Source organism: Poecilia reticulata, chromosome 20, assembly GCF_904066995.2.
Source record: "Poecilia reticulata chromosome 20, P_reticulata-male-v2, whole genome shotgun sequence".
NCBI classification, from domain to species: domain Eukaryota; kingdom Metazoa; phylum Chordata; class Actinopteri; order Cyprinodontiformes; family Poeciliidae; genus Poecilia; species Poecilia reticulata.
Genome location: NC_088849.1, coordinates 24,171,884 through 24,194,433, shown reverse-complemented (window position 1 = coordinate 24,194,433; position 22,550 = coordinate 24,171,884). Strand labels below are relative to the sequence as shown.

At 37.8% G+C, this 22,550-nt stretch overlaps 1 protein-coding gene and 1 long non-coding RNA gene across 4 annotated transcripts in view; one reads left to right on the top strand and one right to left on the bottom strand.

Annotated features, from left to right (window-relative positions):
• Positions 1 to 8,960: 8,960 nt before the first annotated feature.
• Positions 8,961 to 22,550, top strand: part of LOC103456690 (uncharacterized) — a 49,577-nt gene continuing 35,987 nt past the window's right edge. Inside the window, exons 1-3 of one of the 3 annotated variants that reach the window (XR_001776057.2) lie at positions 8,961 to 9,263; positions 10,325 to 10,480; positions 11,397 to 11,455. This is a non-coding gene — a long non-coding RNA (uncharacterized LOC103456690). Of the gene's footprint in view, positions 9,264 to 10,324; positions 10,481 to 10,743; positions 11,106 to 11,396; positions 11,456 to 22,550 lie in introns of those variants that run through there. The other 2 variants (XR_014085280.1, XR_532291.2) reach the window with 2 other exon arrangements.
• LOC103456689 (cadherin-12) overlaps positions 17,249 to 22,550 on the bottom strand; it is a 151,690-nt gene continuing 146,388 nt past the window's right edge. Inside the window, exon 12 of the mRNA XM_008396402.3 lies at positions 17,249 to 18,587. Within this exon, the coding sequence (XP_008394624.1) occupies positions 18,076 to 18,587 (512 nt within the window). The 3' untranslated portion in view covers positions 17,249 to 18,075. The remainder of the gene's footprint in view (positions 18,588 to 22,550) is intronic.

Genomic DNA, 22,550 nt, shown 5'->3' with positions numbered 1-22,550 from the left:
TAAAATAGATGTCGTAAATATTCACTATCTGTACAATGTAGAAATTTTAAATTTAATGATCTAGTTTTTTGACAGCAGCAACAAGATATGAAGCAAAAATGTAAAGTTGGAATATTATTCATGGTTTACACACAAGAGAAAATATTGCACATTAAAACAAATGAAAAAAATTATTATACAGAGACTAAAAAACACAGTTAGGCTTCATTCATTCACCTGATCTAAGATGCATTTTTAAAATAGAATTTGCTTAAAACTCTGTTCACTATTAAATTTTGTGGATGAGAAACTACAAACTTTAAAGTAAATCTTCTGTGTTGCATGGCGTTGGACTTATAAGATGAAAGCCTTAAAGTCTGCACAGATAACAGAGGCTAATATGGAAAGAGACAACCAATCTACCTCTGAATCAAATACCTCTGGACAGCTTTTATCTTTTCAGTCAGTGCAGAGCTGAAAATGGCCAGCCAGCTTCACAAGGAAATGGAAACTTTTATGAGAAACCGTACACTTGATAGTTATTGGCACCACAAACTGTAAAACATCTTAAAATGATTTATTGTTTTTGCAGTTGCAGAATTTCACACAAAAAATTCCAATAACATTAAAACAACTACATATTTTTTAGTATTATTTAAATTTTTAGGATGAAAAGAGTGGTCAGATTCCACATTACTGCATTCCCATTCAACTAATGCAGATGCATGTTGATCTTTATAAGATAAACTTAAAACGCTGTCTAAAACATTGTGTTTTGGAATTATTTGTAGTTGAGCAGCCCCAGACATCTGGTTTTAACTGCGTTTATATGCAGTTAGCATCAGATTTTTACATACTCTGAATAAAATATAAAGCCTGTATTTTTTATCACTTTCTGAAGTTAAATGAGAAATCCGCAGATGTGACTCCAATTCATCAGAGGTTTCATCCGTAATACCAGCCAAATGTATGTAAACTTCTTTGAAAAAAGTAAAAAATAAATAAATAAAAACAACTCTAAAAAATGGTATCGCTACGTTTTCTGGCACTTCACAAATAGAAATCATTTTAATTCTAACTGACCTAAAACAGGAGATGTTTGGTCTGATTTGACTTAAGTTTTTGTGTTTTTTATTCCTTGTATCCATGTATGTAACTATCTAGTTTCCATGGTTTTGAGCTTCTGTTCTGTGGGTTTCTACACTATAAGTTAGATTTAAATAATTTTAATAACTGCAGCATTTCTGTTTTTTTTAGTCATCATTAACTACAGCTTTAGCTCAGGTCCTCACATCTTCCTGCTAAAATTCTCCTTCCCATATTTGTGAGGAATCACTTTATTCATGTTGCTTAGAAACCGAGGCTGGCTGATAATTTGACCATCTAAACTTGCCTTAAAGTGTCATTTCAAGCATTTTCAAAGGTACTTTTAGTGATTTTAGCTGGACAAAAGAATGTGGCCTGGTGCTTGTTTTTGTTCTCTGTACTTCAGTCCATCATTAGCTTTAAGGGGATAAGTGAAGCTCCACTTATTTGCTAATAAAACTCCAGGAACAGAGCTCCAAGATCCACCTTCAGATGAAAACTTCATTAAAACTGTTTGCTCACTGCAAACAGGCTTTTCTTTCCAAGTTCAGCTCCCAGTGCTCAGCTGCTCTCAGCAACAGGAGATGTTTGGTCTGATTTGAATCTTTTATATCAATAGTTAAATAAGCTAAATTAATTGTGTTATTTTACAAATATGTTTTTCAGTTCAGCTGTTCCAATATCATAACATTTTGTATACAAAAGTGGGACTGTCCAAGACTAAATAAAGATTTTGCAGGTCTTTATTTAGTTGTAGGACAGACTGACAGGTTAGTACGTAGTTCTGTGGTGGTTTGGAACATTTCCTTGTCGTGTCCTCAGACCTGTGTGTTGGATGTTGGGGGACTTTTCTCCTCCGTCATTGCAGGGTGTGACCGGCAGGTGCAGGCTACACAGCTGCGGCTCATTAAGGCTGATCAGGAGGAATTTAAAGAGGAGTCGCTTCTCTAAGAAACGGCAGAGCGTTTTCATCAAATAGATGGTAATCAGGCCCTCATTTTTTGGCGGTCCTTCTTCCACAAAGCACTGACGTTAACTAAAAGAGCTGAATCACCTCTTCGGCAAGTAGCCGAGTTTCACAGAGTCCTGCTAATGATCGTATTATTCAGTTTAGATGTGCTGAAGCAGAAAGGCATCTAGAAGCTGCAGAACTGGAGTTTGACACCTGAAGTATAAGACAAGTCTGGAGTTCCTCAGGGAAAACGCCAATGGAGCAAAAAATATAAACCATATATGCAATTAAAGGGGTGATATTATGTGTTCTCCCATTTTATAGCAAAATCTGAACTGTTACTCTGCATTTTTTAACAACTGAAGGTATCTAAAACTTAGCTGAAAATAAATTTGACTTTGCAATAAAATTGTACTCTGTCTCTTTAAGAAGCTCCTACTCTTTTTGACAGTATGTCTTCAGCACATCATCACAACAATAGTCATCCATTATGGTGCTTACAGCCATACTTATGAATGCTGGACAAAGAGACGCTCCAGGAATGTTTTTGATGAGAGAATATCATAATGTGATATTATGCTCAAAGTTGATTCTACATAACACCTCATTTTAAATATAAGAGCAGCTACAATGGGTTATTACACAGTAAAGGAAACCAAACACTGTGACCACTGGTTGATAGCACAAAGTTGACATCCAAATCTTCATCCAGGTAATTATTGTTGATGCCAACCCACCATTTGTAAAAGTAATTCTTCTTTAACGCTTTAGGAATGTGTTTATGGAAACTTTGACTGTTCTTCCAAAAGCTCATTTGTGATGTTGGATGAGAAAGTTTTGTAGATGATAAAGTACTGTTTCCCCGGTAAGATTATTCCACTTGTTATATGTGGAAGATATCTCATTCTAATAGTGATTATGTTCCTTATAGCCAGTACTTTTACATCAATACTTAGTATTTAACTTAAAACAAGCTCCTATATCTTGCCAAAAAGTTACTTGTAAGTTGGTTTGGTCTTATTTCAATTCTATGAACATAGTTCCACTAGAAACTAGATAAAAAGTACTTGGTTAGTACAGTGATGCACATGCGATGCCACCTTAAGAGGAAAACCCGGCAGCCAAACACGCCAAACTCAAGAGAGACAAATGAGTTGATCTACAAGTGGGGGAGCCACCTGTTTATATCCAGAGGGAAACCCACTTAATAACCTGCAGGTGGGCCTGCAGCTCAGGTGCAACACTGAGGGAATAGTGTGGGATAGAGAAAGAGCAGCCAAGCGGCTCAACCGCTACATTAACCATAAGCAAAATACATTGTGGGTTTTGGAAGGAAAACCCCCTAAACATTTAGCTGTTCAGTTAAAAGTCGGGGAATTTGCTGAGTGTTCATTGAATGTGATTACAATCTTGGTAACGGATCACGAATTAGTTTCATCCTTTGCTCTGGAGAGACAATGATTTTCATGCAGAGCAGAATTATACAGCAAATGTGTTAAGATGTGAATGAGGTGACAGATTTGGGAGGGTTGGTATATTTCCTCCGTTCCCTCCTTGCCCCTGGCGGTTGTTGAGTTGGAGCCGTTTGCTTCTCATCAGTGAACAAAACTGACATGGGTAATGAGCTTCCTCATTTTAGCTTGGCAAACAGCTTTTTCAGGAAAGAAGGCGCTTTTGGCAAAGTCACGGTGTGCAGTTGCTCCCAACATTATTGTCCCTGAACACCTCTGACACAATGAGCCAATCTGAATACAAACACCAGAAATACACACATGGCATATATGTTTTCAGTGTGCCATTCAAGCATTTTAAATCGTCCCACTCACTTTATCAAAACCCTATTATATCAGTCACATATCACATATATCAGCATAGTGTTGGTTTAAAAAAATGTGGTATGTTCTAAAAAAAGCACTCTATTTATTTGTTTGTTTGTTTGCAGTCAAACTTATTTTTATAGCATACTTCAACAAGGAAGTTTGCTTTCTTCAATCGCTTCCTTTTTTCTAGTAGGAAGAAACGCTTTTAATCATGCAGGGGAAAAAATATCAACTTATATTATTGATTTTACATTGTCTTAGATTTTTTACTTTTTTATTTCATTTTCACTTGAGACCTGACGTGAACTTGTCCCTCAAACTCAGGAACTTACTTAGATTTCTCTCTAAAATACTTGAAAAATAATGTGGATTTGTCCCTAAAGACTTCAGACTTTATTTAGAAAGTGACTTGTGATCTTTGAGTCTAAGGGTGCGTTCACACCAGTCTTGTTCAGTCCTCGTAAGTCAAACTAGTTCATTTGCCTAGAAAGACCAGTTCGTTTGGGTAGGTATGAATGTGCAGTCGAACTCTGGTAACCATTCAACTGGGAATACGTTTTTACAGTCAGTTTGGGTTGTTTGAATCAGTTTAGTATGAAAAAGAACCTCAGCAGCTGAAAATAGAACAAATGTTGCAATTTTGCTCCCCAATCGAACTTATTCACTAAAAGTCATGCATCTTCACAGTCCACAGAAACATGATGCAGATGGTTAGAGTGTTTTGGGAATAACCGTTTTTGGGTTTCACTTTGTCGTTGTGTCTACAGCTTGTCCTTGCCCGGCTACTGTTGGCAGCACACAGTCCTCCTGCACTAACCCAAGCTGCACAAACGACTATTTATTTGGGAGCTGAAGCTACACACATAAAACCAGTGAATGTTTTGGATTGGTGTGTGGATAAGATTCACCGCAGATGCAATACGACAGAAGACATAGTTTCAGTAATCCAGGCAGGTTTGGGTTGACACATCTAGCAAAATCAACACCATGTTTTGAATCATCTGATAACAAACATCTAAACAGAATGTCTGAAAACTTTTGAAAAAAATAAAAAACCAAATAGATCTCCAACACATTAAATGATGAAGACATAATTGCTGTTATCAAGCCTATTAGAAAGTCTGATTGACAATGACAGCGTGTCATTTCTCCACTCAAGTGAAGCAGATGGAGCATAAAAGCAGACGTTATGTCTCTGTGTGGTAGCAGGGAAAGGCTACCATTAGCTCCACAGCAATGGAACAAGATGAGTTTGCATTATGGAGCTTTCAAAGATAATTTTGACAAACATTTTGTAAAAGCTGTAAAGGATTAAAATTGTATCCAAGTATTTTAGCAAAAGACAAAACTGGAAACATTTAAATTAAACTATAAAAAGTGGGCTTTTACCTATTTGCAAAGGGATAGCAACATTACTATAGAAAAAAAGCTTTGATTATGAGAGCTTTTAAATAATACAAAGGACATAAAATAAATTGTAAAATAATGCAAGAACAGTCTGTGTCCTCATTTCTGAATTTGCTATTTTTTTCTGGTCCTTCTTTAAATCTCAGAGATGACCAAATATGTACTAACTGGTTGTTTGGGATGTATGCCAGAAAATATCCTCTCCAGTCTTGGCAACGAAAAAGTAAACAAGCGGATCATTTAATTGGAATCATGTGGTTTGGTCAAATGAGATTAAGGATCTGGGCCAAATCTGACTTTATAGTCCATATGTGAACAATATATTTGTTTTATGGCAATCTAAATGGCATTTATTTCTGTTTTCCATTCAGACAAAGGCAGATTTTATGTGGTTATTAAGTCAAATGTGCATCTGACTGCAGTCTGAATGATTATTTCACCTTTCATGGAAGTTAGCATCCAAAGGAAAATCATGTAAAGAAAAGTTCCAGATTAATCAGACTGCACCAAATGTTATGCTTTTAATCATGTCGTAAATATCAAGAGGTGTAAAGTTATCAAATCAGGCACTTCATTCGTGATGCCCGTGAAACTGAAAGAAAGCTGAAAAAAGGAGCAATCACAAACATCTTTACGTATTGTGATGATGCAGACTTGGTAATATGTTAAGTACACATTTCATTTTAAACTGCTAGAAGTGTTTCTACATTTACATCGATGTGTTTCATTTATGAACACTTTTTTCCTTAATGCCATGCAGACAGCAGCACAGCAGACTGAGGAGAGACCCTTGAAAATAAGAACCCCAACACTCCATCGTTTCATTTACCACAAGGCTACAGGTGCATCAGGAAACACATAAGTGGCCCATAAATAATAGTTTCTCTCGTTTTTTGCTCAGTGAAACAGAATGACTAGATTAATTGTGAAAGTGCTCTCAGTCGAGTCTTCAGCTAATTTATGAAGGAGATTTTTCTTACAGCACCAAGGTGGAGAAATTGTTCCACCACCAAAGAAGCCAGCGGAGGTAGCGGGAAGATTTATTTCCCTCAATGTGTATTTTATACTTTTTGGGAAATTAGAAGTAAATTCAGGGATGCTGCCTTGTCTGTTACTTGAAACTCTGTTGATTTGCAGTCAGCCAGTCGGGAATGTGCAGTGCACCTTTCTGTTGAACTGGACAGTATTTAGTGACTACATTTGACTTTTTCCATTCTTTTATAGGCATCAGGGGTCTTATTACTCTTATGCATGCATACCAACATCACTATTTACTGATTTTGTGAACATTTATCCTCCAAACAGATGTTTCTATGGCAAATATTTATAATTTGAGGGTTGGCCACTTCCACATGGTTTTATGCAACTCAAAGCTTTTGATAACTTTTGATGTCCATTTGGAAGTGTGTATGTCATAAGCTATTGAAGGATTTCTCTCAGTGTAAAACTATGACTATGGCTCTAAAACCTTGTTTTTGTAAAGCATGAGAAACTACAAGTCCACATTTCATATTCCTCAGTCAAAGCATGGCTTGAGAAAGACTTTGTGCTCTGTATTATTTTTGTTCACGCCCATCTAATTGGTCACTAAATAATTTTGTGGGGTTGGATTAATGTCCCTAATGTTTCATTTGGTGCGAATCATACAATATATGTGCAAATTAGAGCCAAATAAAAAATTTCCAGATGATGCCATTGAGGCTATTTTGTTTCAACTTTTGTGAAATCCTTAAAATATGTAAATTTCACACACACCTGACACAAGTGAAAAGTACAGATGCAATAGACCTTCACTGCCTAATAATGCAGCCCAACCTGACAGTCTAATATTCAATGTGTTTTTTGTGTCTCTTCCTTGCTAAAGCTCTTGTTATATGGAAGTCAACTTTTCTTTGTTATATTTGCAAAGAAGCTACTGGATGCAATAACTGTGTTTACTGAAGACCTATCGCACTGACCTCATGTAATGAAATGTTTGGAGAGGATTGTTTCCCTTCACCTGATGTGGCAGGTGTCAATCATTCAGGATTCTCAACAGTTCGCCTTCTGGAAGGACGTAATGGTATATCATCAAAAAAAGAAATCAAATCAAATTTCTATCACACAATACTAAAAATAGATATGATATTACTATAACTTTAGCTTGCTTGACTTAAAAATCAATAGACCCTTTTCACATGTCACACAACTTCCGTTATGGCTCAAAACAGTGTATCTTTAGTTCCGGTGTGTGTAGTTAACGCTGTTTCTGGACTCTAAAGCTGCTGCCACAAATATGATTTGAAGATATATCACTATTTGCAAACAGTTTTTCTTCATCAACATAATCTAAACTGGACAAATTCCTCGCTGATTGACACCAGTTTGACTACAAAGGTACGTGTTTTGGTTTTTTCTAGCTGTTAGTTGATATGCTAGGATAGTAATAGTAATTTGTTAGCTGGCTAACATTACGTAGCCTTTCTGTTTTAGAAATAGAACGTATTTAGGCTCTAATCTTAATCAGATGTTTATAGTATAGACTGGGGTCGCCACCGGTTATGTAAAATGCTTGATCATATTAAACCCTCCTCACTTACGCTAGTTTCATCACCCGCTCAGTAGCGACATTACCTGTAGCCACAAGTCCAAAACTTAACAGTTATGCCAAACACCCGCTGCTCCACCAGGGAGCAGGGAGGCTCTGTACTAGTTTGTCCTTTTAAATCAAGAGGGCCATGATAGTTTGACTAGGCAGCAGATGTCCCACAGCTGATTGACTGAACCTGCCATGGACAGAGGAACTGGATCCTCTGTCCATGGCAGGATCCAGTTCCTGCCATGGACAACCTACCATCTCAGATATGGTAGGTTGTTAGGTCGGCTACTGTTGAGAAAGATGGACAACAAAACAAAAGGAAAAATTATGAATCACATCAGAATATGTAAATTATTTGTTGTTTAGAAAATGCTTTTCTAAACAACAGTGTTGGAAGATGCAAGTGATTTTTGTGAAACTTTTAACAACACAGCACTGAAAAGCAGCGGCGTTTATGTTTCCCAACTGTGGCTAAAGCTGCTGCTAGCTGGTTTACTCTCCGATCGGAGGCTGGTTCCTTTAAATACAGTTGGAGAATGGTCAATTGACAATGACCAATAACGGCTAACACTTAAATGCTGTTTTATTAAAGTTGATACAGAAAGTGAACCTCTAAACGTTACAGCACTGACAGACAGTGGTGTATATATGTTCCCAAATGTGGCTAAAGCTGCTGCTAGCTGGTTTACTTTCCGATCTGAGGCTGGTTATTTTATACACAGAGAATGGTGAATTTACAATGAGTAATAACAGCTATCTAACACTTAAATGCTGTTATTATGAAACTTACCTTTTATTATATCCTTAAGATTATGAGAATGCGGGAAATTTTCAGCTTGGTTCCCAAGGCAAAATCACACCGGAAGTAAAGATACCCAGCTTTGAGTTATGGCGGCCATTGTCTGACGTCACTGTGAAAAGGATCTATTGACATCACTATAAATGATTCATTAGAGTGGTGCACCTAAAATGCCACCACATTATTTCGGTTCTTTTATAATTTTGAAATATTTTCATGTATTATTTATTCTATTTTTTTTTTTCAAAAAATGAACAAATTATATTTTGTTTGTATTTCAGCATCTTAATCTGCCTGCATCTATAGCGCTTTCCTGAGGTTGGGATGGGAGCAGTGGTGGCGAAGCGGAACCTTTGTTTAGGGGACGTTGCTTCCGGGTTGGTTATGGGGCGGAGTTCCGGTTTGCCTCAAACGCAATCTGGATGCTAACGGCAGCGCTTCGGTGCTGACTTCTATTTTATCCTTCTGGTCAGTACACGGTGAAAACATACCAAAACTACTCTGTAAGATGTTTACTTCTTATTTGACCTGTATACAGCTCTGTGTTAGGGTTTTGTGCACCGTTTTACCATTAGTTGCCAGTTTTATCAAGCGAGGGTAAAGTTGGCAGCACGTCAGCCCGCGCTGGGAAAGACCCGCGAGGTAAGGTGATTAGAAGACCTTGATATTTTACTAATTCTGAGTTTTATGAGGTTTATTTTGATTTTATTTGAAAATTATCCAATATACATTGTGTACCGAGGTAGTTCTGACTTGAATGATGCTCAAGGTTGTGACGGTGCGGCGAGAGGTTGGAGAATGAGTTAGCAGTGGTGGTTAGCCACTCTAACCCAAAACAGCAGGACGCACTTTTGAAGTATTCCACGCTTTCAATTTATTTAACTTCGTCCACATACAGCCAGATCTCCACGGTACTAAGCATTATATTTCCATACATGAGAAAAGTAACGTTAGTTTACCGCTCTGCACCTCATCATCACCTATGTTCTCTTCTACAACAAAATGGAAGACTAGTTCTTCTTCTGTACAATAGTGCAACAACAAAGGAAATAGGCGCCCCCTTGAGGCGATACCTACTCATCTCTAGGAACCAAACAGCATAATGACTGTTACAAGGTACAGGCTAGATAGCAAGTATTTTACCCAACAAGAAGGTCAAAGTCACTGGGAGACTCGGGGTTAGAGTAATCTGTTAATTTTATCAATATGCATATTGTAACTGGAGGTAATTACATTTACAAGTGACACAGCCAGAGTCCCAACTTGAATCCGACAGAAAACCTGTTGAATTTGCAAAAGATTAGGGTGCTAGTAAAGCGGCCTTTCGACCTTAAAGACATGAATATGATCACAAAACCACGAAAAGAAAAGAAAAAAAAGAAATAAACAGTAGTGGAGACTTGCATTGAAATAATGAAGGATAATCTGTTCTGCTTTGAGTGACAAATGCAAAGGAAATCCATTTACCAAAACATCCAGTCGTTGTTGAACCTATTATTGAATTTTTATTATTTACAGAAAAGGTCAAGAAAATGTCAAAACAGAATTTAACTTGCGTAGAAAAAATTTTATTTCTTCCAGGAATTAAAATTTTTCTCACCCCACTTTAATATAATGACCGACTTGAAGGGTTATGCAACCTTGACAGCGCTATCTGTTCGAGTACTTTATAGTGTTAATCAGTAATCTGTTTAATTTCACAGAACTGTGGTCAAATCTGCTGAAGGAGTCTGGCACATCCGCACAGCCAGTGTATCAGCACTGCATGGAAGGAGAGCTTCAGGGAAGGATGCCCCTCTAAACTCAACACTTCTCTAACCCTGACATTTAGCAGCCCGACATGAAAACTGGTTGAACAGGTCAGATCAAGATTTTCTTTAAATTTAGTTACAGAAAAACATCACTGCAGTGATGATAGTCATTTATACATGCATAAAGTGGTTTCAAGAAATAAAAAGCGAAACAAATAACTGTTTTATTTTCACCGCTATTAGAAAGGAAGCCAATAAAAAGCCATGACAGTCATAAAATATTTGATGACTCACTTAGTTAGACTACATTACATGGTAATAGCTGTGTCGTATTTGGTTTGGTAACACCAGTCCCATTTGCATCCCTCCAGGCAGCTTAACTTGTTTTGAGAATGGCAAACATGGAGTCCCTCGGGGCAGATCCCACAAAGGAAATGGCCTGTGTCTGTTTGTGTTTGTAAGACACAAAAAAAGGAGAATGGAGTGAATGAATTAGGGGGAAGAGAGCTCAGGCATCGCTGAGTCTGAACAGACTCAGCAAGCATATGGCTTTGAGTCATTCAGCGGTGGAAAGAGAAAGGTGCTTTTCTTGATTTAATGAAGTGGTGCAGACAGCACTGAGTGTGAGACGGGCTGCTATTTAAGGATTCCTGTTAGTCACAATTATGTATCCTGCCTCAGAACATGAGTGTGAATTTAAAAACAGCTCAATAAAGCTTTTGTTAATTCTTTATTATGACTGTCTAATTGGGTTTTACTAATCTTGCAGTATTTCCTGAATGAAACAGGATTCTTTTGTACTTTTTAAATCACTAAACTGATGTGTTTTGCCATTTAAATGCTTTTTAAAATAGAAAATACACACTTCCTTTATATTCCAGAGACAACGCTAGAAAAATGGACATTTGTTAGGGTGAACCTTTCCTTTTAAAGTGAGATGGTATCTTTAAGAGGGGAGCAAGGTGATAGCTGAGTCATGGTGGTATTCAATGTTTAATGCACATGTTTGTGCTCCTGCCTGCAGCAGCAATATCAGTCATGGCGACAACATTCTGCACCTCAGCAAAGGCAATCCACACTCAGGTACAGCTGACATCCGTTCATTTCTTATTGTTCATTTTGATCCAAAAAAAAAAAAAATTAATATTACAAATAACTAATTACTTCTCACCTCTACATTTTGGTCAGCACTCCTTGTAAAGTCAGACGTTTGTGATGTTTGTAGGAGTTGGTATCAAATAAGTACAGGATAATAACAACCATAATCCCAGAGGCATTGAAAAGGAGGAACAAAGAGAAGAGAAGGAGAAAGTTCAAACCATTCCTTCCATTGATCATAACGGTCAACTTATACTGCCTGATCACATCCCCTACTCCAGCATCTCTCACCCCGACTTTCTAACCACACATTAAAGAGGTGCAACAAAAGCAAATGAGGTGGATTAGCAGTCTTTAGTCTGAGGCCTCTTCAGATTCATTGCAAGACTGACTACTACCAGAGATGCTTATTTCCCACAACATCACCATCCAAAATGACTGTTTGAAGATCTTTGGATAATATCGATTTAGGATAAATCAATCAATTGTATTTATATAACACATTTCAGCAACAAGGCAGTTCAAAGTGCTTTACATCAGAAAAACACAAAAATACAAAGTTGTAGAATACACAATTGTCAAGAGCCATTGTTACACATCAAAATGTTGAATAATGTTTCATTGATTATGTTTCAAAAGCAACTCTAAACCTTTAGATTTAAAGGTATGCTGTGCTGTTTTTGCAGTTTTCTCTGAGTTTGTTCCAAATTTGTGGTGCATGGAAGCTGAATGCTTCTTCTCCATGTTTGGATCTGGGAACCAGAAGACCTGATAAATAAAGTAAATAATTTGAATTGAACGAAATAAACCCCAACATGTGAACAGCCTAACCACTCACTGTTTGTTAAATGCACGTTTCTGTGTGTTGCCTCCTTCTGACTCTGTTCGGTTCTTCAGTTTCTTCGTGTAGCGTTTTTGATTTCCCAGTTCATACGTGTCCAGGCTCTGCACCTCCCTGCCAAAAAAGGAAAAAACAATTTCATAGCTTTGCAAAATGATTCCACATTTCCAACGAAAGCGAACATTTGACAGACTGGTGTCTGGTTAGATGTGAAAAACAGATTTTCTTTGACTTGCTTTGCACTGCCTCTGGAATGAAAAGTTCTGGATAGCTGGACGGACATTTTATGAAGGAGAATCATTTCTTTGAAACTTGATTTAAAGACATTTTATTCAGAAACTTATCTTGCTGCTTTTTTTCTTGTGTAAAACTTTTACAATGGCTGATATTTCTAATGCTTATTTAACCTTCTCTTGGACAATAATTAAGACGACTTTGAGAGGATTCTGTTTAGTGTCAGACTTTTTAAGTTATGGCCATTTAAATGAGATTCAAGTAAGCCTCAGTATGGCAGTGTCACTGCTGGAGCACAAATCATTTTATTTATATATATATATATAAATCCCTTGGAAAATGAGGGCAATTTCCCCCGTACTTGAAATAAATGGGATTTGATACCCATACTGTATGATGCAATTAGCCACCTGTGGCCTTCATATCAAAGCTATCAGTCATTATTTCCCTGACACAGTTCCAGCAATAACTCAATATCTGAAGCTTGTGATTTGCTATCCTGCATGATTTTGCCTTTAACAAAGCTTCACAGAACCAAACCAATTAAATAATCCCCATTCCTGTGGTTTGCTTTAATTCTTGGTTTTGTTATCGTCTGACTTTGACCACACATCTTGTCAGAGTTCAATAATAGATGGTGCGTTTGCTCGGACGCCTCTGTGTCAAGGTCAGCCTCTGCTGCCGCCGCACAATTAGTGGGGTTAACGAAGCTGTCTGGCAAAGAAATGCAGTTTCACCCACTTAGACCAGCCCCACCCTGCAAAGCTAACGTGCTAACTGAGCCAACACTTCACATGACGACAGACGAAGTGGCTCGTTTTAATTTAATCATAATTAGCTCTACAATCCCTAACCTTCTGGTGGGGTCGGAGTTGAGGTGTTATTGGAAACTGAGGCAAAGCGAACTGGAAAGTCTTAGCATAACAAACCGGCTAATGTGTATTCATTTGTTTGAGCCAAAGCAGATTGTTCCGTGGCGACAACAATAGAGGAGTTTATTCAAAAGGCGACTTGACAGCTCGTCTTTGCTGCATCACGACAGCGCGCCTTGCGTGACTCAGTAATTGAATGCTGTAAACAAATTGGCTCCCAACCAAACAATGCTCTCGATGCCTGACTGTCCAGTTAATAATCATGTTTTCCTGCTTTTCAAACTCCACTTGTCATTTTGATTTGTTAAGTGACTTACGAGGAAGCTAAGATGTAGATTTTATGAACTCGCTGAATTGAAAGTGGAGTAGAGTTGGCTGAAATCCTCACACCCTCCTCATTACTCCTTCAGTTTAGTTCAGGTCTATATTGTTCTTGCTGTTGAAAGTTCCCTTTAGCAAGACGCCACAGGCAGTACAGGGTTTTATCCAGCCTGTGTAGTTTTAGAGTAGCTCTCTTTCTCCCCCACCTGTTGCTGTGTCACTCAGCTGTGTAGCCAATGGAGGGGAATAGCTATAAAAATGTGGCTCTTGTCAAGACAAGCACCTGTCATTATTTTTAAGTTGGTGAGAGTTTAACCTTAAATTTGCAAACAGCTGCAGGGGGAGAGCATGTCTCAGCACAATACAAATCCAACTGAAGCTTCACTAATGGTTGGGATTGCTTCTTGGCTAAACATAGCTCACATCAACCTTTCAGGCCATTGTGCTCCTTATAAAGAGCAGAGTGGCACAACAGAGCTAACATTCAATGCAAAGAGTGTTTTTTGTTGATATATTTCTAAATTTAGCTGGAAGACTTTCTTTTTTTTTCCAGTGGACCCCTGTGTTCATAGGAGTAAGGTACTAACAACTGCCTGCGATTAGCAATCATGGCACCTTCAGTTATTTTGAAAATGTTAAATATCTACAATAACTTGAATTGAAATGTGACTTTAGCCCTGTCTAACGCTTTGAAATTAGCGTCTGTATTTTTTTAGAACGTCCTACTCTTTCTGACACTCCTCCTTCACCACATTGTAAAAATACTTCTCCGTGCTGCCCATTGATGTCTTTTGCAACTGTTTTTAGGAAAGCTGCAGTTTGAATTTAACTAACTGCTGCTGCCGCTAGTCTTGTGGAGCCTCTGCTGCCAACTTTTCAGCAAGAAAAATAGCTATTGGCTACATTAAAAGAAATCAAAACTTCTTAGTTTTTATTTGTACCGTTTGGAAATATGAAAAAAGTGATGAGGAGACAGCAGTTTGTTATACAGACCACCGTCACCAAGAAGCGATGTGAGGGTGTAACAATAAACTCGTATCACTAGCTGAATTTCCATTGCACAATTTGACATTTTGAAAGTAAATTTGGTTATTGTAAACACCAATTTTGGGAAAACGTTTTTGTTAATTAAAAGGTTGTGACTCTCGGATGAAGTGGCTTTTTTGGCCGTATAGAAACGTTTATCAAAACTGCAATGGAAACACTTATTTTCTCATCACATAAGTCGCATGATCAACAATCGAATGTCATTACTGGCGGAAACTACAAAGAAGAAGACAGGAAATGTTAGGAGAATGTCACGACATGTTTTTAATGACTTATCACGTCAACAAAGTTATTCATGTGTGATTTTATTTGCGTTTCTTATTTCATGAAAACACCCCAATTTCGAAATTGTGATTTTTTTTTGTTAGTGAAACATGGCTATTGTCTTTGTAATCGCTGCAACCTATGAAGATCATAGTTCATTTAATGCCCATTTAAACACATCAGAAGACATTTACTAAAGCTTTGCTTGGGTATACCTTCTGGATGTGACGGAGTGAGACAGAAAGGGGATTCACTTTCCGTCCTGCAGTAAAAGGTCTGGATTGCATGTCACTGCTCTGGCGATCATCCAGACCTTCCATTAGGTCGTCACCAGACCATGGCAGGAAAGGCCTTCGCCACTCTGCTCAACAACTGAAGAAATAGTCTGTGCTGATACCTTACTAGACTCTCTATGTCTGAGTTGTACCTTTTTCTCTTTTCCTTGGTGTTGGAATGTTTAAAGGATTATGGAGAGATTTGCCTCTTAAAGCATTTATTAGTTTATTTTTTTTTAGGACTAAATAATCATAGCTGCTTTCTGGTTGGTGGATTTTGTGAAGAAGTCCACTTGGAATCTCTTATCAAATTACATGTTTTATTTTTAGTAATATCATCATGTTTGGTCTGTTCATTTCACGAGTGCATCGTTATAAAAAAAATTAAAAAAAACAGGGCCTGGAGTAAAACCACCTTCAGTGGTTGTTCAGCATGTGCAGATTCACAGATTTGCTGACTTTTTTTGTGGAAAGGAATCCTAATTATTCAGGAAACCCCACTTGTCTGTTTTATCTTTTTCATTTTGCCCATCTAAATATTAGAAAATGCAGCTTTAGAGCTGAAATGGTGCAGTGCTACTCTACACACAATTGGCTGGTTTGCAAATGCTATCCAATCAAGCAGTACCATGCATTTACCTTTTCACTGATTGGCTGTTCTCCTAACAGCAGAGATAATGCAGACTGCAGATATCTCTCTGATTGTCCTAAGATGGTGTATATATGTATAACCATCTGTTCTCATACACACTGGTTTTCTTTGGGTTCCCTGTTAATAGTAAAATCACAGCCAAGTGTTATGTTTTGCAGTTGATGTGTAATATAAGCAGGGACAGAGCGAACAGATGGCTTCAGTTAAGTTTTTGTGGTCCTCTCCCAAAAGGTGCCTTCTGGTTCGCACAAGCAAAACGCTATGAAATGTATCACAACTTGTAGACTTTCTTTGTAACTAATAGATAATTGTGACGTCCCAATCCAGTCCTAAGTATTGTCAGGTTTGGGTCTCATTTGTGGCTTCAGAGTTTCTGAAATATCCCCAAAGTGCTCAGAACAGCAGAAACACTTAATAAAATAGGGATATTTTTTATTTTATCTTATTTATTTTTGCAAATGAATAATTTTTAAAACATTTGCAAGTTATGCTTTCATTGAGTCTTACCGCAGAGTAAATATGCTAGCATTAGCTTAGCACTTTTAGCACACTGTTCAACATTAAACCATTGTTAACAAGAACTTGTCTTTACTGAAGGATAGCTTTTTGGCAAGTTCGGCAGCCACAACTCAACATAATTGACATGGGATATCAATAACATTGTCTATAAGTGCTCTGTGGGTTTCAGGTGATTTTTTGCCTTCTTGACCTCATGTTTAAGCTGTGCTACAGAAACCTTCCTTTGGAGAAAATATACGTTCGTCTCAAGGAAACCAATCAGCTGAGAGTAGCGATGCACCAAGAAATAGGCTGGAGTCTTTTCCAGATCACAGATTGTGTCATAATTGAGACCTACCAGGTCTGGTTGATAAAACTGTTAAGTGACGACGTTATTACAGAAGGAAGCGGGTTCAAAGTTAGCCATTATTAGTGTTAGAGTTGCTACATTTTCTGATATGAAAATAACTTTACCAACAAACATTAATAGTCGTCTTGGAAATAATTCATAAACGGTTGAGCAGCAAGTTGACCTAAGAATTGCAGCTTTCTGGAAAATGAGTCAAAATTTACCTCCAATCTGAGGAAGTTTTGTCAATTGGCAGATAACAGGAAGAACTCAGAGTTTTTGATGATTTAAAGTAAACGACATTAATATTGGTAATTTTAATCTGGTTTTAAACTGAAGCTCGGTATCGGTGTGACTGATAATATAGAAATGAAAAAAATCGAGATCGGGATTCTAATGGAGATAAATGCAATTGTAAACATAAGTAAGCTTTTCTGTCCAAGTGGCATTTATTTAAGAAAACAGTGCTTATTACATGACCAAACTGTAGCATTTAGCCAGCCCTAACCGTATCTTTTTTTTACAACTCTAGTACAAGTCTATTTACAGGATCCAACTAACAGAAACATACAATTTTCACATGGGCTTTTTTCATTAATTACAAAAAACCTCAAGTGTTTCCAAAAATAAAAAATACCAATTGATGATTGAGAGATAAATAGATAAATACACAAGCATCCGATCAGACTCAGTCATCCAATAAATAAATAGAACAATAAATAACATTCAGAAGATTCTTTGGGCAAACTCGGCCCGTTTCATTTGCCTCACAGGTTCTGGCATTGGTCTCGATGCCAGTCTGAGCACAGTACAGCACGCTGACGGAATCAGCTTTTACTTATGGGGATGAGAAAAATTAAGAAACATACCGGATATGTGCCATGAAACAGCAAGTGAAACAATTATATTGAGGCACTTTAAAGGATGTTCTAGGAAATGACAACATTTCCATGCGTCTTCCCCAAGAGGAAACTAAATGCAAGACGTGAAACAACATTCAATCGACAAGAAATTGAATGGCTGCCCATCTAATCATGTTAACATAATTTTTTTGTGTTTTTTTTTTATTTTTATTTTTTTACAATTTTGGGACTGAACATTGTAAAATTACTTATAAAATAGAACCAGTGAGTTGTAAAACAAAACAAACATTGGAGAAAAACTATGGTGAAAAAAATATGAGGCGATAGCAAAAACATAAAAAATCAACTAAACAATGTTACATCTTCCCTTTTTGAGTCCGTGAGGAACATCAGTGCATGTTCTCTGTGTTTGTCGAATCTGAGTGAGTTTCCGACTGCTCTCCAAAGATCCCCGCCAGAGTTTTAAAGTGAGGCCCCCAGTCGCTGAGGTAGTCGTAGTCCTCCTCAAAGTCTACTGCGAGCGACTCGATGGAGCTGAGAGACTCTGCCACCGAGCCGTCCCCCTCGTACGCGTACGTGGCCAAAGAGTCGTATGGCGGAGCCGAGTTGTCCGTGTCGTGCTCTTTCAGCCGCTGGTTGATGAAGTCTCGGATGTCTGAGCTGTCCTGAGAGGCGGGCGGCCTGGGGCCTCGCTGCATCTCGGGCTTGATGTCCCTCCGGTACAGGTTCTCCTTGACGACCTTGGGGTTTCGAAGGGTCCCCATGTCAAAGGCATGCGTGTCCTCTTCTCCTCCTCCTTCGTCGTCGTAGTGGATCACATTATCTCGGATGTCCTCTTTGGAGGACATGAGGGTTTCCTTTTTCTTCTGCCGTCTTAATCCCACGTAGAGTACGACGATAACTGGGAAAGGAAATTAAAAAAGCTCAGTGTTAGAGAAGCCCTAGAGAAGGTTTTTAGAAAGTGGAGCCCACCAGGGGGCGATAGTGGAGCTTTAGAAAGCTGGAGGCGAGACGAGAAGAAAATACAAAAAAAAAAAAAAAATCTAATACATTTTTTAATTCTACTTTTTTCCATAAAATCTAATTTGCTTCTCAATCATTATAAAACATACATTGAAATAATTTACTGAAATGTTATTTGCCATGCTCAACCTTCTGATTGGCTGAAAGTCAGATTCATTGAAAAAATCAGTTTTTCTGTTGATAACTGAACTCATTTGTGTAAACTCTGTACCTAAGAACTGATTTACAGGCTCTGACTAATCAGGTTAACTGGACTTTTTCCTGTTACGATGATATATTTTGCCAGACCATAAATTGTCCCAGAAGTTGTCATGATAAACAATAATGTTGTTTTGAGACCATTTTCAAGTAATGTCATTATAAGATAAATACACCCTCTCAAAGATGAACAAACTTTAATTTCTAATGAACATTTAATGCTGGAGCTGGAAGACATTTGAAATATTCAAAATAAGTAAACAAAATAACAAATAAAATGGATAAAGTTTGTAAACAAAATTGTCCTTCAAAAAAGACCAAAGCTCCACTGAAGTCTTTTGTCATCCAGTCTTTGATAGAAGGAGAGACACAAGAAATACAAACAATCATGCAAATGGAAACGAAGTTTCTTTTAATTTATCATGTGATTAATTGATTTATTACTTATTAGCTTAATTGGACTACATTTTACAGCAGCATTCAGTCAGAATGTAAGTTTGTCTGAAGATTGGTCCTGACTGCTGGTCTGGAACCAACATGCAGTCCTTTACTGTTCTGTTTGGGTTTGTTGTCTTGTTGAACTGCAAAAAGCTTGTTAATTAGCTATAAATTCAAATCAGGTGTGCTGAAAGCAGAGAAACCAAAACCACCGCTCCAGGTCAGTGTAGAGCCATACAGTCTGATAAAAAAATGAAAAAGTTTCATGACAAACATTAAACATTATTATTATAAAGCACATTTTATGGTTCTGTACAATAGGTTGACAGCCACTGTGGCTATTTTATGAACAGTCTAATTTAAAAAAATATATTTAAAGTACATTTCACCCACCTTACTTATTAAATAATATAGCCAGCTGTTGGCAATGGAGCATTTTTTTAACTTACAGTTCCCAGATGATTTAAAGATTATGAGAGTTTATCCCAACATGAACATGTCCTCAATTTCCTGGTTGGACATCTTGGATTTTATTTAGTGTCATTAACTTTTTTTAAGGTCCTTCTTTATGCGAACGCTCCTGCAAACTCTTCCATCCGAGTTTATTGTCTCATTAGCATTTATGTCATGCTAACATGAAGCAGTAAGATGATGAACATTGTATTCTTCTAGTGAGCAAGTTAACATACTGACATTAGCAATTAACTCACAGGCTCCCCTGTGCCTACAGTAGAAATCTGACTTTAAATGACTCTGAATCCTGCTCAAACATCCAAGTTAGCTCATTATTTCAATTACACAGACTCTTGTTTTATTTTAACTTCTTTTAACGGTGAGCTGAAACAACAGTGATGTGCATGCTTTGTCTAAAGTATTTCTGATTTCGAACTGCGGGTCTGGCTATTTTCCAACATACATAAGTGCTGGTCTGATTTGGTCTCAACCATGAACAGGTAAAAACAAAAAAACAGATTAAGACCTTTGATGTGATAAGTTTGGGAAAAATACCACAGTTACCTGTTAGGAAGGAAGACGAGACTTTTCAACAAAAACATAAAACCAATACTTCTAATTATTTCAAACAGAAAAACGGATAAATAATTAAATCTGATCAGATTTTCAATATAATTTCAATTCGGGGCAGGAAAGGGGCTTAAAAAAAATCTGATTCCTCGCACTAGAGATGAAATCTTTGAGTTTTGATTGTTTTTAGTTATTTGTTTGGCATTTTAATTGTGAAACATTTGCTGCCTTTTGGCTAGGATTGAAAAAGAGGATTTATACGTCTGTGGGACTTTCCTGGTAAAAGGAAATAAAAGGACATTGAGGTGCAAGAACATTTTAACGGTTTTGGTACCGTATCTTTTTCAAACCTTGCAGTCTGTTGATATTAGTAGCCAATCCATTCCCACATGAACATTAATTAGAGGCTAATTTTCACTCATGGAAACAAAAAAAAAACCCTCGGCGGTTCCCTAAACGTCTTATTTTAGACAGCATAGTAGACCACTGTTGTGTTGTTTTCTTCCCGATGCAAAGCAGTAAATTTCCTGCTTTCTCTTCTCCCTTGTCAGTGCAATCTGTCTTACTCCGTCTATCTCCCCTCTGCGTCCCTTGGACTGTCTGTGCTCTGAATAATGCAGTAAATATGTGTTTTTCTTCTGGCTCTGTGATGTATAGCTGCACTTCAGCGGTGGAGCAATGGTAGGAATAACTCTGAAATCAGTCAGTGAAATGAAAGTCAAATAAATACATTGAAGTTGAAAAAATAGGTCTCCTGCTTTAATCCCCTCCTTTATATAACTTTTCTGCTTTTCTTCACTTGCAAATGAATTCATCAACCTTTCTGTGGTGTGGCAGCTCCCCCTAGTGGCGCATTTTCAGACTTCAGCAGGACGGTGCGTTAATGTAGGGCATTCTAGTCGCACGCCGAGCCGTCACGTTGTCCGTGCTCGTCAGTTTGGAGGGAATAAGAAGCAAAGTGAAGCTCTCGCAACGATCTGTTTCATTTGCATCATTATTTGTCCTGGTACAACAAATCCTGCTCAGTGTCTCTACGGAAACGCTCACAGTGTGAGTTCAGAGTCTCTCTGCCGCTTCCCTTGTCGGGGACAGTCTGACAGTCTGGCATCAGCCTCAGCCTTGAGGGGCTGACTCAAGCGAGAGCTTTGAAGACAGCCTTCAGATGGAGAGGACACACCGAGACGGCTCTGCAGCAACACACCACAATCCACTACAAGCCTTTTTATGCTTGATAACATACTAAACACTCGGCCGTGAGTGGATATGTCACCTGAATGCATTCAGAAGGCGCGTGAAAAATTGGATTAATTATGAGAAAGGGTTTCAGTTCCATGTTGGGCGTCAATTAGGAAAGGTGATGGTACTAAAGATATAACTGCAGTATGTAGTTTATCATATATAGAAGATGTATGAAATAGAAAAATAGAGCTCCTCTGCCTTCTTCAGCGCACGCAGTGCTAACTAGAAACAACCAATCAGAGCCAGGAGGCGGGTCTTAGCGCTATCAATCATGCCCATGCTCACGCTGCTTTCAGCAGAGCCTGTTGTGAAATGCTAGTTTGCATGGTCACCGATGGTGGCGGATAAACAGCTTTTCTGTAAAGGTAAGTTGTTTCTGTCATTAGCACATTTAGCAGCACATTCAAAAAGTGATTGACAGCACTAAGACCCTCCTCCTGGCTCTGATTGGGGTTTTTTTTGGCCGGAAACTGCATATCTCATAACAAACTATCACGACATGTGATAGTTTATCAAATATATAAATGTGTTGCATACGGCAACTTTAGATGTTAGAGCACAATTTTCACCGTAAAACAAAAAATTTATTTCTCTTGATATATGCAGATCAGTTGGGAAAATTAATAGTAGAAGATTAAAGGAAAAAGTGGGGTATTTTTCTTTTCCTTTTTTTACCGTGACCTTGTGGAAAGCATTAAAAGCTGTAGCATGGGAGGCATCGACAGGGCAGAAAGATTAAATTTAGTTTATGGAGCTTAGCGGTTCCTCCCCCCGATCTTTAACGTCCCACTGAATGATCATATATGGGAGATTTAATTAAGCCTGGCTGCTCTTGGAAAAATCCCTGCTCTGATGGTGAAAAAGGCAAAAATGCATTACTGAAGCACATCTAAACATCTAAGAATTTAGTACACATCTATTAACGTTTCTACATTAATCAACC